The sequence below is a fragment of the Salmo trutta genome, chromosome 15, assembly GCF_901001165.1.
Source record: "Salmo trutta chromosome 15, fSalTru1.1, whole genome shotgun sequence".
Classification (NCBI taxonomy): Eukaryota; Metazoa; Chordata; class Actinopteri; order Salmoniformes; family Salmonidae; genus Salmo; species Salmo trutta.
In genome coordinates, this window is record NC_042971.1 from 61,154,627 (window position 1) to 61,169,960 (window position 15,334).

Genomic DNA, 15,334 nt, shown 5'->3' on the forward strand with positions numbered 1-15,334 from the left:
ATCACTGGATCAATGTGTAATTGCCCATTTTATATAGTAATAACTGGATTATAGTGTTTTCAGCAGAACAAGGAAGCAAAACTTTGCACCATATCGACTCAACTGGTCAGATACAGCAGAATCGACTCAACTGGTCATATACAGCAGTATCGACTCAACTAATCATATACAGCAGAATCGACTCAACTGGTCATATACAGCAGAATCGACTCAACTGGTCATATACAGCAGAATCGACTCAACTGGTCATATACAGCAGTATCGACTCAACTGGTCAGATACAGCAGAATCGTCTGGTGAGATGTTATGCAATATCTTTGACCTCACAGTAGCATCCACAGAGTAGGATATCTGTTCTGCCGTAGCAACAAGATTGATCCAAAAGGGGAATCCTGAGTAAAGTGACCTCTTATCAGGGCTCACATGAGCAACGGTAGACCTCATGTCCATTATATAAACACAACGCTTTGATACTTCTGTTTCACTCAAGGTATAAAAATGCTGTTTAAGGTTTTTTCATCTTTATTTTTCTGAGAAAAAATAAACTTTCAAATGCAACACTAATATTAGTAGAATCAGTGTATTAAAAACATCACAGTTAGGTATGTCTGTACTTCTAAAATACATTGATAAAATGTAAAACAATAACTACGCTAATTACTTTCAATGGACTAGAACTCCATTGAAAACCTGTGGTTTGAATAGAAGAGGGTAGTCCTTTATTAAGCACAGACTGAAAAGGTATCAGGGATCTGGAAAGAGTCTGTATGGAGGAATGATCCCTCACACCTTCTTCATTCTGAGGGATCATTCCTTATCCTCACAAGGGGAGTTTTGCCGGAGTATTAAAAACAGGGGTGCCAATAATTTTGATAAATATAATTATTTTCTCTTTCTCTCAGTAATTGTATTAGTATAAAATAATACAATTTCCCCCAAAAAATTATTTGAAGACAATATAGCTCAGCATTTGTATTATTTATCTGATGTAGTCTTTTCTTCTCATCTATTTTGGAGGTGACTGTAGAAATGGCTTCGTTCAGTCCACACTTGACTTTTATCCTCGAATCGGGTATCCCCCAGTATGGCTCCATTAGTTTGTATGGTCGTGGGGATAGTTTGTTCATTCTCTAATGCCGCATTGACTTCCCCAATTTCCACCGTTGACACTGGGCAAGTTCTGCACGTCCTCTCCAGAGGGGACATCAGATACCATCTGTAGGCATGTCCATTTATAGCTCTGATACACTGTAATGGGGAAAATACAGCCTTTGTAAATTATAAACTTACTTAGAATGAGAAAGTGCACTAAAAGAAAGAAACAGAATTGTGTGTTTTGAGTTCTGACAGGCACTGTAGGAGTTATTTTGAACACTTCTGTGTACTATAGTATCCACCTGACGGACGGTGGCTTCAGAACAGCACCCCCTGTCAGTCCTCTAGTATAGTGAACATACGTCTTGATGCAGGATTTCATCAATAACCTGTCTGGGCTAGGGGGCAGTATTTTCACAGCCCCCTAGGGGGCAGTATTTTCACAGTGATATGTTGAATTTGATTATTGCAAGACACATTATGATGCAAAACCAGGTATAAACAGAGATGAACAAGGAAGTAAGGCTTTGAGAAAATGTACTTGAGAGCTGTACGACAGTTTTCTCCCGGGCTCCTGTCATGTCTTTGCTCGTCTTTGTCAATAAAACATCTCATACTCTGGAAGACATCCTAATCTCTCTTCATTATTGATTTCCCTGTTACCTTCAATGGCTCCTATGATGACCATGATAGAGGTGTTTGTGTGCCAGGAACCTCGGTAGAGAACAGCACTGTGCCAGGAACCTCGGTAGAGAACAGCACTGTGCCAGGAACCTCGGTAGAGAACAGCACTGTGCCAGGAACCTCGGTAGAGAACAGCACTGTGCCAGGAACCTCGGTAGAGAACAGCACTGTGCCAGGAACCTCGGTAGAGAACAGCACTGTGCCAGGAACCTCGGTAGAGAACAGCACTGTGCCAGGAACCTCGGTAGAGAACAGCACTGTGCCAGGAACCTCGGTAGAGAACAGCACTGTGCCAGGATCCTCGGTAGAGAACAGCACTGGCAACCCCTATTACCGTCAAGAGAAGCCTCCCATCACAGTACCCACCCACCTAGAGAGAGAGAGATTTTTAAATGGGTTTTTAAACCAATTACCCTTTATGGTTGTGAGGTCTGGGGTCCGCTCACCAACCAATAATTCACAAAATGGGACAAACACCAAATTGAGACTCTGCATGCAGAATTGTACAAAAATATCCTCTGTGTACAACATGAAACACCAAATAATGCACGCAGAGCAGAATTAGGCAGATACCCACTAATTATCAAAATCCAGAAAAAAGCTGTTAAATTCTACAACCACCTAAAAGGAAGTGATTCCCAAACCTTCCATAACAAAGCACTCACCCACAGAGTGTTTAACCTGGAGCAAGCTGGTCCCCTAAGCAAGCTGGTCCTGGGGCTCTGTTCACAAACACAAACAGACCCCACAGAGCCCCAGGACAGCAACACAATTAGACCCAACTAAATCATGAGAAAACAAAAAGATAATTACTTGACACATTGGAAAAAATTAACAAAAAAACTGAGCAAACTAGAATGCTATTTGTCCCTAAACAGAGAGTACACAGTGGCAGAATACCTGACCACTGTGATTGACCCAAACTTAAGGAAAGCTTTGACTATGTACAGATTCAGTGAGCATAGCCTTGCTATTGAGAAAGGCCGCTGTAGGCAGACCTGGCTCTCAAGAGAAGACAGGCTAAGTGCACACTACCCACAAAATGAGGTGGAAACTGAGGATTTTTCCAGAATGTAGCCCTTTGGAAAAGCTACATAGACTACATCCTACGGGTATGGAATGGTACTAGTGCATTTCTTATATTAACTTATCTGACCCCAATCTCAAATTCACAGCAGAGAGAAGTCGGAATGTATCACCGCCTGGTACGGCAACTGCACCGCCCTGAACCGTAAGGCTCTCCAGAGGGTGGTGCGGTCTGCACAACGCATCACCGTGGTCAAACTACCTGCCCTCCATGACACCTACACCACCCGATGTCACAGGAAGGCCAAAAAGATCAAAGACAACAACCACCCGAGCCACTGCCTGTTCACCCCGCTACCATCCAGAAGGCGAGGTCAGTATAGGTGCATCAAAGCTGGGACCGAGAGACTGAAAAACAGCTTCTATCTCAAGGCCATTAGACTTCTAAACAGCCATCACTAACTCAGAGAGGCTGCTGCCTACATAGAGACTCAAATCATTGGCCACTTTAATAAATGGATCACTGTAAACAATGGCACTTTAATAATGTTTACATATCTTACATTACTCATATCACATGTATATACTGTATCTTATACCATCTATTGCATCTTGCCTATGCTGCTCGCCATCGCTCGTAAATATATTTACATGTACATATTCTATCCATTTAGATTTGTGTGTATAAAGTAGTTGTAGGGGAATTGTTAGATTACTTGTTAGATATTACTGCACTGTCGGAACTAGAAGCACAAGCATTTCGCTACACTCTCATTAACATCCGCTAACCATGTGTATGTGAGTAATACAATTTGATTTGGGAGAAAATAGACTTCTTGGATTTTACAATCCACAAAAATAAAGAAAACAAGTTCCGAGTCTACCATCTTCCGCAAATCGCAGAGTAGGAATAAACGTTCAGGCGCAGACAGTAACCACCTCGTACACCTTCAAGCGGAACATACCGATGGGTAAATTCCTCAAACTGAAGGAACTGTAGTACAGACATAGATTTAGTACACCAGGTTCCTACCACGCTGGTATGATGTGTCAGATTGTCATTTAACAGGTCTATCTATACCCGTGCTGGGGAGACTGGACGTCAAAGCCGCAACGTTTGTTTTTCCGCGGAGTAGAGCCCATGTGCTGGTCGCGTCAAATGAATTGTATTGAAAACACTGGAACATTCTCAGAGCTGGTCAAAATCTACCAGAGTTCACAACATTGGCCCCTAGCGTCGAACCGATTCCGTTACACACGGCAAGCTGCTACCCAAGAAGCGTGACACTTGCCTCCCAGCCCCATGGAAATTACAAAGTCTGGCCACTGTGTACATTGCGACAATACGACCAATACTAACGTTGTTTACCACCCGAGAACAGTTCAATCATACAATATCCAAATCTTCAATATTTGTAGCACCACAAATGTCATATACACGTTGAAATGCATCTGCGGGGCAGCTTATATCGATCAATCTAAACGAGCATTGACATGTAGCGTCGCAGAACATAAGGCTGCTATTTGTAGCCCAATAAAAACACTTGACTATGTTACTGCATTAAGGCGACCATGGCTCACCTTCCTCCCTCCGCTTTGTAGCCATATAACACGGCCACATTTCACCAAGAGGTGACATCGTACGTGAACTAAAACAAAAAGAGGCATTCTGCAGCACTCCTTAGACACTGTGGGTCTAAATGATCATTTTTCACTATCCTCATTCCTATATTATTGCCTTGATTGTTTTGGGTCTCTGTCTTCCGGATTCACAGACACCGAAATATCACCTATGTATATTTTGACATGGCCTATTGATTAACGAGACACACTAATGCGCTTATTTTTTGTGTGCGATTATTTACATTGAAACATTATCATTACAATAGTTTTTACATTGTTGTGTCTCATTGGGCCACTAGGCTATAAATATGAGTGCAATGGTCAGGTCAGGTCAGTGTAGACGACAGCTTGACGTCGAAATGTCAATCACCTTTTTGCATCCTGTACAATGTATTAAAGTGAGCAAAAACAAATTAATCTCTGCCTTTTTTGTTGTTGTTGTTGTGTGCTATTTGATCAAGAAATTTAAAACAATGTCAGAACGAGCAATGTCAGAGTTTGAAATATAAATATATATACACAAGTACAGTATATAATGGCATGTACAGTATATAATGGCATGTACAGTATATAATGGCATGTATGGACAGTGTACAAATAGGAAAGGTGTGTACAGCAGTAGTTATATAGGATGAGCCTTGACTAGAATACAGTATATACATATGAAGTGGTTAAAAACAGCATGTAAACATTATTAAAGTGACCAGTGTTACATGACTATGTACATAGGGCAGCAGTCTCTAAGTTGCAGGGTAGAGTACCGGGTGGTAGCCGGCTAGTAACAGTGACTGAAGTTCAGGGCAGGGTACCGGGTGGTAGCTGGCTAGTAACAGTGACTGAAGTTCAGGGCAGGGTACTGGGTGGAGGCCGGCTCATGGTGACAATTATGGCCTGAAGATAACTGTTTTTCAGTCTCTCGGTCCCAGCTTTGATGCACCTGTACTGTCTCTGCCTTCTAGATGGTAGCAGGGTGAACAGGCCGTGGCTCGGGGTGGCTGAGGTCCTTGATGATCTTCTAGATGGTTGTCAAGTCCTCCTCTTGTTCACCATCCAAAGGACACAGGGACAACTCAATTTTCCAACTCAATCTTTTTTATTTTTAGTTTGCCTTCAGTTGGTTGTCTGTCCAGTAATTTAGCCAGTAAATTAGCCAGTAAATTAGCTTGTAAACCTTTAAAGACAGAACAAAAAGTTACCATCTTAATTAAACATTTTAATGAACTTAAATTAGTTTAAACATTCTAAATAACTAATATGAATTAATCATTTAAGCCTTTTACCATTGGCATCTTTGGACTGAACCTGTGAGTGAACTTGGAGTTTTCCCTCTGAAGTTTGTTCTTCTGAATGACTGACGCCCTCCATGCCTTCACAGGTGCTCCAAATAAGTGAAAATGATTGATCAGGTGATCAGGTGACAAGCAGCCGGTTTGCTGCTGCTGGTGCACTCTGGGAAGTGTAGTTCTTTGACTCACTCCTGATATTCAGCTCAACACCTCCCACTTGAGCTCCTGGTTTGTTTCAAATCCAGAGAGGTCACAAGCCCTTCACACCTCTGTTCTTCAATGGGTAGTAGAATGACAAGGCATCTGACATCTCTATGAAGAATTGTACCTGGGATTTTGTTTTGAAGCCTCTTCGTTCTTTCACCTTTTTTGCTGTTTGACTTTGTGATGTGAACAGGATAGCTGGGAAAAGTCTTCACAAGCACACCTTTAACGATGCCTTTGCTGTCAGCATTGACACCTACCACTCTAGCCAGCTTGTACTGTCCTCTTAGCGTGTTTTGGTCAGCCAACCAGACCACATCTCCAACAGCAACATTTCTCTTTTTGGTGTGCCATTTGTTCCTTATGAACAGATTAGGTCCAGCCAATTGGCTCCACTTATTCCAGAAATGGCTTACCTCTGCTTGAATATGTTTAAGTCTTTTGTAAGGGTAGCCATCAAACTGGAAATCTCCAGGGTCTCCCTTTGGATTGGTACGTCCTAAAAGCAGAGCATTCGGGGTGATGTACTCTACACAGTCTTCTCTGCTTTGAGTTCTTGCATCGATGGGTCTCTCATTAGCAAGGTTGGCTGCCATGAAGAGAAAAGTTTTGAATTCTCCCCACGTAAAACCACCATCTCCACCAAGGTTGCTCAACACCCGCTTCACTACTTTGACAGCTGCCTCTGCGGCACCATTCCTATGGGGAGAGTCTGCAGGGTGGATCTTCCATGACCATTCTGTACCATGCTTGACAGCTGTGTCTTCAAGTTCAGACTTATTTTGTTGGTTAAAGAATTTTTGAAGTGCGGGTTTGGCTCCCACAAAGTTTGTGCCAGGGTCTGACCAGTTTCCTGGGGTGTCCTCTCAGTGAAGTGAACCTTTGATAGGCTAGCAGGAATCCTTCAGATGACATGTCACTCACCACTTCAGTGTGTATGGCTCGGGAAGCCATGCAGCAGAAGACTATTCCCCATACTTTGAGTCTAGTTCTCTTCTTGACCTCATCTTTCACTTCATAAGGGCCGAACAGGTCCATGGCGGTGAATTCAAAAGGTGCAGCTGGGCCTGTTCGTTCTAGAGGCAGGTCAGCCATGATTTGTTGACACTGTTTTGCCTTGTTTTTCCTGCAGACCACACAGCTGTCAACCATTTTCTTGGCTAGTCTACGGCCTTTTATTACCCAGGCTTTGTTCCTCATCCGGAGAAGGGTTCCTGCCACTCCCTCGTGATTTGCTTTGTGGGATTCCTGTGCCAGCAGTGTAGATACCCATGCTTCAAAGGGTAAAACTGGCACTGCTGTCTTATCTTCGTTGAATGTCTGAATTCTGCCTCCACAAACTAGCAGCCCAGACTTCACATCTTTGTACACTGTCAATCCGCTGAGTTGTGTCTGAAAAATCTGTACCTTCTTGAGCTGCGAGAAAAAGGTCTTTGAGTGCATCTTCATGTTCTTTGACAGTCGGCACAGCTTGCTTGGGTGATCTTACCTCCCTCTTTGCCTGTTTAGGGGCCCGGCCCTTCCTCTTCAGCCACTGCTTGGCTGCTAGACAAACCCAGGCAACTCTCACCAGTTTGGACAGGCTACTGAATCTTCTTACTTCCACAAGATCTTTAACCCAACCAGTGGGCTTCCTTCTAAGAAGAGTTGGGTTCACCACAGGTATTCCCTCTTGAGTTTCACTCTTTGGACTTCCCTGAGTGCCTTGTAGGTCTTCTTTCTGCTGACTACTTCTCGCTTCAGCTCTTGTCAATGCACCTGAGAATGCCTTCCTCTGGAGCTTGTTTACACTCTCCCTGGCATGAGCTGCAACCTCTCCAGCTGATTTTATAGGCCACTCCTCCACTGGCCACTTTAGGAACTCTGGTCCCTCTTGCCATGTGGAATTCTCCTTCAAATCTTCAGGAGCACCCCCTCTTGTTATGATGTCAGCTATGTTTAGATCCCCACGGATCCACCACCAGTCTTGCACTTGTCCAGCCTTCTGGATTTCACCCACTCTGTTTGCAAAGAAGGTTTTGTACCCATAACTGACTCTTTGAATGGCTCCCAAGACCGTTTGACTGTCAAGTAGATGGAACCATCTCTCGATCTTCATTCGAGCATGCTTTTCCACATACTTCCTGATCCTGGCTGCGAAGACAGCACCACAGATCTCAGCTTTTACAGCGTCTCCCTTCTGATCCAGGGGTGTCAGCTTGGCTTTTGATTCAACAAATCGAACTTTAGTGCCTTGACTTGTCTCCCATCTTAAGTACATCACAGCTCCATAGGTTTTATCACTTCCATCAGAGAATGTGATGCCCCACGGTTTCCCTTCCCAGCCAGCTGGTGTGAGGCTCCTGTGGAATTTCACCTCTCCAAGCTGCACATATTCTTCAAAAAGCTGGATGGCTTCTTCCCTGAGGCTTTCTGAGAGAGGTTGGTCCCAGGTTTCTTGGGTTAGTTTTCCACCCCCTCCCTCTTGGAATGCTTTTCGAACAAGAATTGCTCCCTTCTGTTTGGCAGGTGTAACTAAGCCAATTGGGTCGTACAGTCCAGCCACTTGGCTTAAGAGGGCCCTCCTAGTCAGTGGGTTAGGTGTCTCAGTTCTCACCTCCTCCTTGAGAAGATTTTTCCCAACTCTCATCTTCTTTTTCCTTTTTGAAAAGTTAACTGAGGTTAACATGTAGAGCTTGTCTTCATCCATTCGGTAGCCGATACCCAAGGCTTTGTTGTCTTCATCCCTCATTTGATTTGGAAGAATTAAGGTTTTGCTTTGTGCCTTTGATAGACCCTCCACCTCCATTCCTTGCCTCCCACTTTGCCCTGACCGGACCCATGGTTTGAGGAAGAACCCTCCAGCTTTCAAGATCTCTTCTACATTTGCTGTGATTTTGTCAAGTTTATCCAGGTCATTTTGGGAGGTTAAGAGGTCATCCACATAACTGTCCTCTTCAATGACTCTGCGCTCATCCTCCAAGTGAAGAAAGTTGGGCAGGCGTGCTGTTTCCCTCATAGCCAACTGAGCAATGCAACCAGCAGGTCTGTCCCCAATGTTGACTCTGGTTATTGCATATTCACTTATCTCTTCAACTGGGCTGTCCCTCCAGAGGAACCTGTGAAGATGCATCTCACGCTCCTCCAGCTATACAGAGTTGTACATCTTTTTGATGTCTCCTAGAGATGCATACGTCCCCTCTCTGAACCTCAGCAAGACAGCTCTTATAGGGTTGAGAACGTCTGGTCCCTTCAGAAGAAGATCATTCATACTCACGCCTTTGTATTTCTGGCTACTATTCCATACAATACGAACCGGTGTTGTTACCGAATGAGGGTTTGGTGCCACCAGGTGGCTTACGTACCACACTGGTCCATTCCACTCGTCCATGATTTTGTTGGTGAGTTTTATGGCTGCGCCTCGCTCGACCATTTCGTGGATTTGGGTAGCATATGCGACTTTCCAGTCTGGCTCCCTGCTTAGTTGTTTTTCCATTCTTAAGAAACAAGCCTGGACTGCACTTTTGTTATTCGGGAGAGAGGCTGGATCTACCGTCCAAGGATACTTTGCATCCCAATGTGGAGCCGGTGTGTGAGCATCCCCCTTCTCGTAGGTGAGGCCTCCTTTAATGATCTCCAGTTCCCTCTCCTCTGCCAGGGTCATTTCTTTTCCTCCCGGTGGACAGTTTCCACATCGGCATCCTCCACATCTTGGCTCACATGCAGCTCCGATGCTGTCCCAGTGCCACCACTCAAGGAACTCACGGTTACTGGCAGCTGTAAATTTGGTCAGAGTCACATCCTCCTGCTGTAGCTGGGCTGTGTCAGTTGTTGGACTTGTGATTTCTTGATATTTGACAGCTGCTGTCCTCATGGAGCGAGCAAAGTGTGTTTTGGACTCATATAGTGCAACCTCCACTTCTTCAAATAAGTCGGGATGTGCTCCACCCACTGTTTTCCCCAATGGACCCTCCCACAAGACGAGGTCTCCCATGATTTTTACCCTCTGGGGAGCGAGTCTTCCCTCTCGGTGGCTAATGAGAAGTTCGACCTCTTCTGGCCTTTCCAATTCTGTAAGTTTGACTTCTGGGAAGAATTTTTTCAACTTCTCAGGTTCAATTACTTGATGCACTCTGGCGAATTCATCCAAGCCGTAGCAGACCATTTCATGAGCTCTCTCTGTCCCTTTAGGTGTCTTGACTCTGACTTTGAGGAGATACCTTAGTGTGTTCACTTTCATGGTCATACCACCAACCCCATGAACAACTAAAGTTATCTTCTCATGTCTTAAACTCAGTCTTTCAGCAGCCTTATGGGTAATGTAGTTTGTGTCTGAAGCAAGGTCAATTAAAGTCCCAATCTTCTGCCCTGCGTTCGCCGTGACTTGCATCAACATCATGATGACAGGAAGTTCAGTGAGCCCATTTCTCTGCAGTAGCTCAGACTGGCCTGAAGCAGAGTGTCACTGCGGTTTTGTTGGTGTTGGTGAAAGCCTTTCTGCATTGATCTGCCATTTCCTGGGAAAGTTCAGACAAGATCTTCTCTTGTTCCTCCGTTAGCTTGCTTTCACCTTTGCTGTCTCTTCCACTCTTTTTCTCTTCCCCTCTTTTGACTTCTCCTTTTGGGCAGAGGAAAAAATGGTGGTCTGGGGCACCACCTTCCCTTTTACAGTCTTTGTTTCTGCATAGGAAAGTGTCTCTGCAGTATCCATCTTCATCATGGCATCCGAGACATTTTCTGCATGCTCCCAGCTTTCCTAATACAGTTCTCTTTTCCGGTAGCTTAAGTCTTTTGAACTTTCTACAGAAGAAGATCTTGTTTTTGTGCCCACTATCACCACATACACCACATACCTCATCAAGCTCTTCTTTCCTTGTGGTTTTTGTTGAGGCAATCTTTCTGTCATACTTCTTGTCCAAACGATCCGATTTTTCCACCTTCTCCTCAGTTCTGAGCTGTTCGAGTCTCTCCAGTATTCCTTCTTGACTTTTCAGGAACTTCAAGAGCATGACAAAGTGGTTGTCTGATGTGACATCGTTTCTGGGTTCAACCATGAACATAACCCAGTCTCTTTTAATGAAGTCAGGCAACTTGCTTTCAATGGATCTAATTACCAGTGGGTTATTTATGGCTCCAGAGTTTCCTAACTCTGTGAGATCTGCTAGAGCCTTCTCCACTGACTGTATGAGATCAATGACCTTTCTTGGTTGGTTCCCTTTCACATGTGGCATCTTCTCCAGCTCTTCCAGGATTTACACTATGATGGTTGACTTGTTGCCATACCTGTTCTCCAGCACTCTGAACATGTCATCGGCAGTGGTGTAGGTTGAAAGTCTGAGGTCTTTTGAGATTTTGTCATCCACACTCTCCAGGAGTTGAATCTTCTTAACTTCAGTTGATCCGGATGGCTCTCCCTGCTGTTGCAGGCTTTCCCAGTCTTTCCTCCATCTGTGATATTCTCTCCTGCTTCCATTGAAGATAGGTAGAGAGATTGGCTTGATTCTCACTATTGGTGTGGATGTTGCCGGTTGGGGTAGTAGTTTCACTCCTGTGCCTCGCTCATTGGTCGTCCGTGCAGTGGCAAATTCAGGTCTCCTTGACTCAAGCCTGTAGTAGAATGCTCTTACGTCCTTGACTCTTCCATCTAATTCGTCTTTTAATTCTACAGGGATCCATCGCTCCCATGATGACATTGCTGAGATGGCCTCTTTTATCCTCTTGTCCAAGAGAGCGAGGTGCACTTCATAGCCCTCTAAATTGGCACTTTCCACTGGTACATAAGCCGCTTTATCATTGGCTTTTTCTGCTTCCAGGATTGCCACAAGAAGTTCACTCCTTCCATACCTCGACCACAGGTTTGTTTGAACAATGTCTCTTATTTCCGCCAACTTTGTTTCACCTTCATTTACAGATCTATCAATATCTGCCTCTTGCTGTTCATTAAGACCTGGTTCCTCATCCTCAGTCACGTCAGCCTCCAGTCCAATCCTGTAGTCATCGTTGGCATCGAGCATCTTTCTGAAACAATCTGAAAGCTTAGCGAATTCCTCCTTTAACTCCACTTGAAGCATGCTGCTTGCTCCTCTTGAAATGAAGTTGGCTTGTCTGGTGAAGCTGCTTTTTGCAGTGGTCCTCTCCTTTTTGAGCTGCTGGACCGACTTCCCCAGGACATCTTCCGCCATCTTGACTTCCTCTGCGTCAACAGCTTATTTCTGGATCTGAAGCCGTTTATCCTCAGGGCCAGGCCGCTCCGCGTGGTTTACAACTGTCAAGTCCTCCTCTTGTTCACCATCCAAAGGACACAGGGACAACTCAATTTTCCAACTCAATCTTTTTTATTTTTAGTTTGCCTTCAGTTGGTTGGTCTGTCCAGTAATTTAGCCAGTAAATTAGCCAGTAAATTAGGTTGTAAACCTTTAAAGACAGAACAAAAAGTTACCATCTTAATTAAACATTTTAATGAACTTAAATTAGTTTAAACATTTAAATAACATTCTAAATAACTAATATGAATTAATCATTTAAAGCCTTTTACCATTGGCGTCTTTGGACTGAACCTGTGAGTGAACTTGGAGTTTTCCCTCTGAAGTTTGTTCTTCTGAATGACTGACGCCCTCCATGCCTTCACAGGTGCTCCAAATAAGTGAAAATGATTGATCAGGTGATCAGGTGACAAGCAGCCGGTTTGCTGCTGCTGGTGCACTCTGGGAAGTGTAGTTCTTTGACTCACTCCTGATATTCAGCTCAACAATGGTAGAGGGGTGAACAGGCCGTGGCTCGGGGGGCTGAGGTCCTTGATGATCTTCTAGATGGTAGCAGGGTGAACAGGTCGTGGCTCGGGTGGCTGAGGTCCTTGATGATCTTCTAGATGGTAGCAGGGTGAACAGGTCGTGGCTCAGGTGGCTGAGGTCCTTGATGATCTTCTTGGCCTTCCAGTGACACCGGGTGCTGTAGATTTCCTGGAGGGCAGGCAGTGTGCCCTCAATTATGTGTTGTGCAGACTGCACCATCCTCTGTAGAGCCCTGTGTTCACGGACGGTGCAATTGCAGTACCAGGCGGTGATACAGGCCGACAGGATGCTCTCAATGGCGCATCTGTTAAAGTGTGTGAGGGTGTTAAGGGTCAAGCCAAATTTCTTCAGTCTCCTGAGGTTGAAGAGATGCTGTTGCACCTTCTTCACCACACTGTCTGTGTGGATGGACCATTTCAGGTTGTCTGTGATGTGCACGCTGAGGAACTTGAAGCTTTTCACCTTCTCCACTGCTACCCTGTCGACGTGGATGGGGGTGTGCTCTCGTTACTGTCTCCTGTCATCCACGATCAGCTCCTTTGTTTTGTTGACAGACCCAAAACAACACACCCACAACAAGACACACAATAACATACCCAAAACAGACCCAAAACAACAAACAGAGAGATTAGCCTAGCAGGATGACCGGCCCATGACCCTGTAATGACGAGACACGTTCACAGAGAACTAGAGGATCATGGGGTGTATGTGACGACTCCATCAGCGTCATCTGGGTTAATCTCTTACACTGGACCGTTTTAACGTCTGCACTGTTTCGAGTCATTATCCAGCAAAATGAGTAAACAGCTGGAATCTAACCGACCTAACACAATTCTAACCTATTCTAATAAGCTCTTTATTACTATACTAAAGTCAATGAGCATTATTCATTGGGATCAAGTCCCTTCCCATTTCCAGATGTCCATGGAGCTACCGTGGAATCTTCTCTCATCAGAATGACATCACGTTTACCTTTAGAACCAAGGTATTGTTTACCGTTGATTTGAGAATTCACAAAATTTAAAATCTCATAGTATACTACATTTTGACCAGAGACCTATGGGACCTAGTCAAAAGTAGTGCACTATGTAGGGATTAGGGTGCCATTTGGGATGCGGACCTAAGTAAACCCACCCACCGGAGGTCCATGTCCCCATCCATCCAGTATTTGATGTTGGCGATGACTCCTCCAAGACAGCAGCCCGTGATGCTTATAGCCACCGCCTGTACAGAGAAGCCCAGAACCAGCAGGTAGGCCGTGAGGGGGCATAACACCAAACTGGTACAGCAGCCCTACCAGGATAGCCCATGGCCTCGACGGTACAGCCCAGAGGCAAGACTACCTCGGTCAGCAAGACCCATCTGTCCATAGAACATTCTACAAAGAGCCTTGATCTTCCAGGTGCTTTTTGGCAAACTTGAGCCAACTTTTTGGACAAGATGGATCCAATTATGTCTTGCAAAAACCAACCACTGAATTCCACAGTAAAAACTAAATACAACCAACCGGTCAAGCATGGTGGTGGTTATGTGATGGTTTGGGGATGCTTTGCTGCCTCAGGACCTGGACAACTTGCCTTAATAGAAGGAACCATGAATTCTGCTCTGTATCAGACACTTATACAGGAGAATGTCAGGCCATCCGTCTGAGCTGAAGTGCAGTTGGGTCATGGTCATCCAAAACACAAATCCATCTCCTGGGATATCGCTGTAATATTGTTCTGCTCTGAAGTTGGCAAGAAACTCATCTGCCTAACTGGGTGACTTCTACGAGTCTCTGCCTAACTGGGTGACTTCTACGAGTCTCTGCCTAACTGGGTGACTTCTACGAGTCTCTGCCTAACTGGGTGACTTCTACGAGTCTCTGCCTAACTGGGTGACTTCTACGAGTCTCTGCCTAACTGGGTGACTTCTACGAGTCTCTGCCTAACTGGGTGACTTCTACGAGTCTCTGCCCAACTGGGTGACTTCTACGAGTCTCTGTCTAACTGGGTGACTTCTACGAGTCTCTGCCTAACTGGGTGACTTCTACGAGTCTCTGCCTAACTGGGTGACTTCTACGAGTCTCTGCCTAACTGGGTGACTTCTACGAGTCTCTGCCTAACTGGGTGACTTCTACGAGTCTCTGCCAACTGGGTGACTTCTACGAGTCTCTGCCCAACTGGGTGACTTCTACGAGTCTCTGCCCAACTGGGTGACTTCTACGAGTCTCTGCCCAACTGGGTGACTTCTACGAGTCTCTGCCTAACTGGGTGACTTCTACGAGTCTCTGCCTAACTGGGTGACTTCTACGAGTCTCTGCCCAACTGGGTGACTTCTACGAGTCTCTGCCTAACTGGGTGACTTCTACGAGTCTCTGCCCAACTGGGTGACTTCTACGAGTCTCTGCCCAACTGGGTGACTTCTACGAGTCTCTGCCTAACTGGGTGACTTCTACGAGTCTCTGCCTAACTGGGTGACTTCTACGAGTCTCTGCCTAACTGGGTGACTTCTACGAGTCTCTGCCCAACTGGGTGACTTCTACGAGTCTCTGCCCAACTGGGTGACTTCTACGAGTCTCTGCCCAACTGGGTGACTTCTACGAGTCTCTGCCTAACTGGGTGACTTCTACGAGTCTCTGCCCAACTGGGTGACTTCTACGAGTCT

General features: G+C 45.2%; 1 protein-coding gene and 1 long non-coding RNA gene across 2 annotated transcripts; both read right to left on the reverse strand.

Annotated features, from left to right (window-relative positions):
- Nucleotides 1-504: 504 nt before the first annotated feature.
- Nucleotides 505-2,144, reverse strand: LOC115148268 (uncharacterized). The gene is made up of 2 exons (XR_003866624.1): nucleotides 1,759-2,144; nucleotides 505-1,248 (listed from the first exon to the last, which is right to left on the reverse strand). It is a non-coding gene; the product is annotated as an uncharacterized LOC115148268 (long non-coding RNA).
- A 9,005-nt stretch (nucleotides 2,145-11,149) lies between these two features.
- On the reverse strand, nucleotides 11,150-12,542 carry LOC115148356 (uncharacterized). The gene is made up of 2 exons (XM_029690269.1): nucleotides 12,433-12,542; nucleotides 11,150-12,311 (listed from the first exon to the last, which is right to left on the reverse strand). Exon 2 carries the CDS (start codon nucleotides 12,077-12,079, stop codon nucleotides 11,150-11,152), a length of 930 nt encoding a protein of 309 aa, XP_029546129.1. The 5' UTR covers nucleotides 12,080-12,311; nucleotides 12,433-12,542.
- Nucleotides 12,543-15,334: the final 2,792 nt, after the last annotated feature.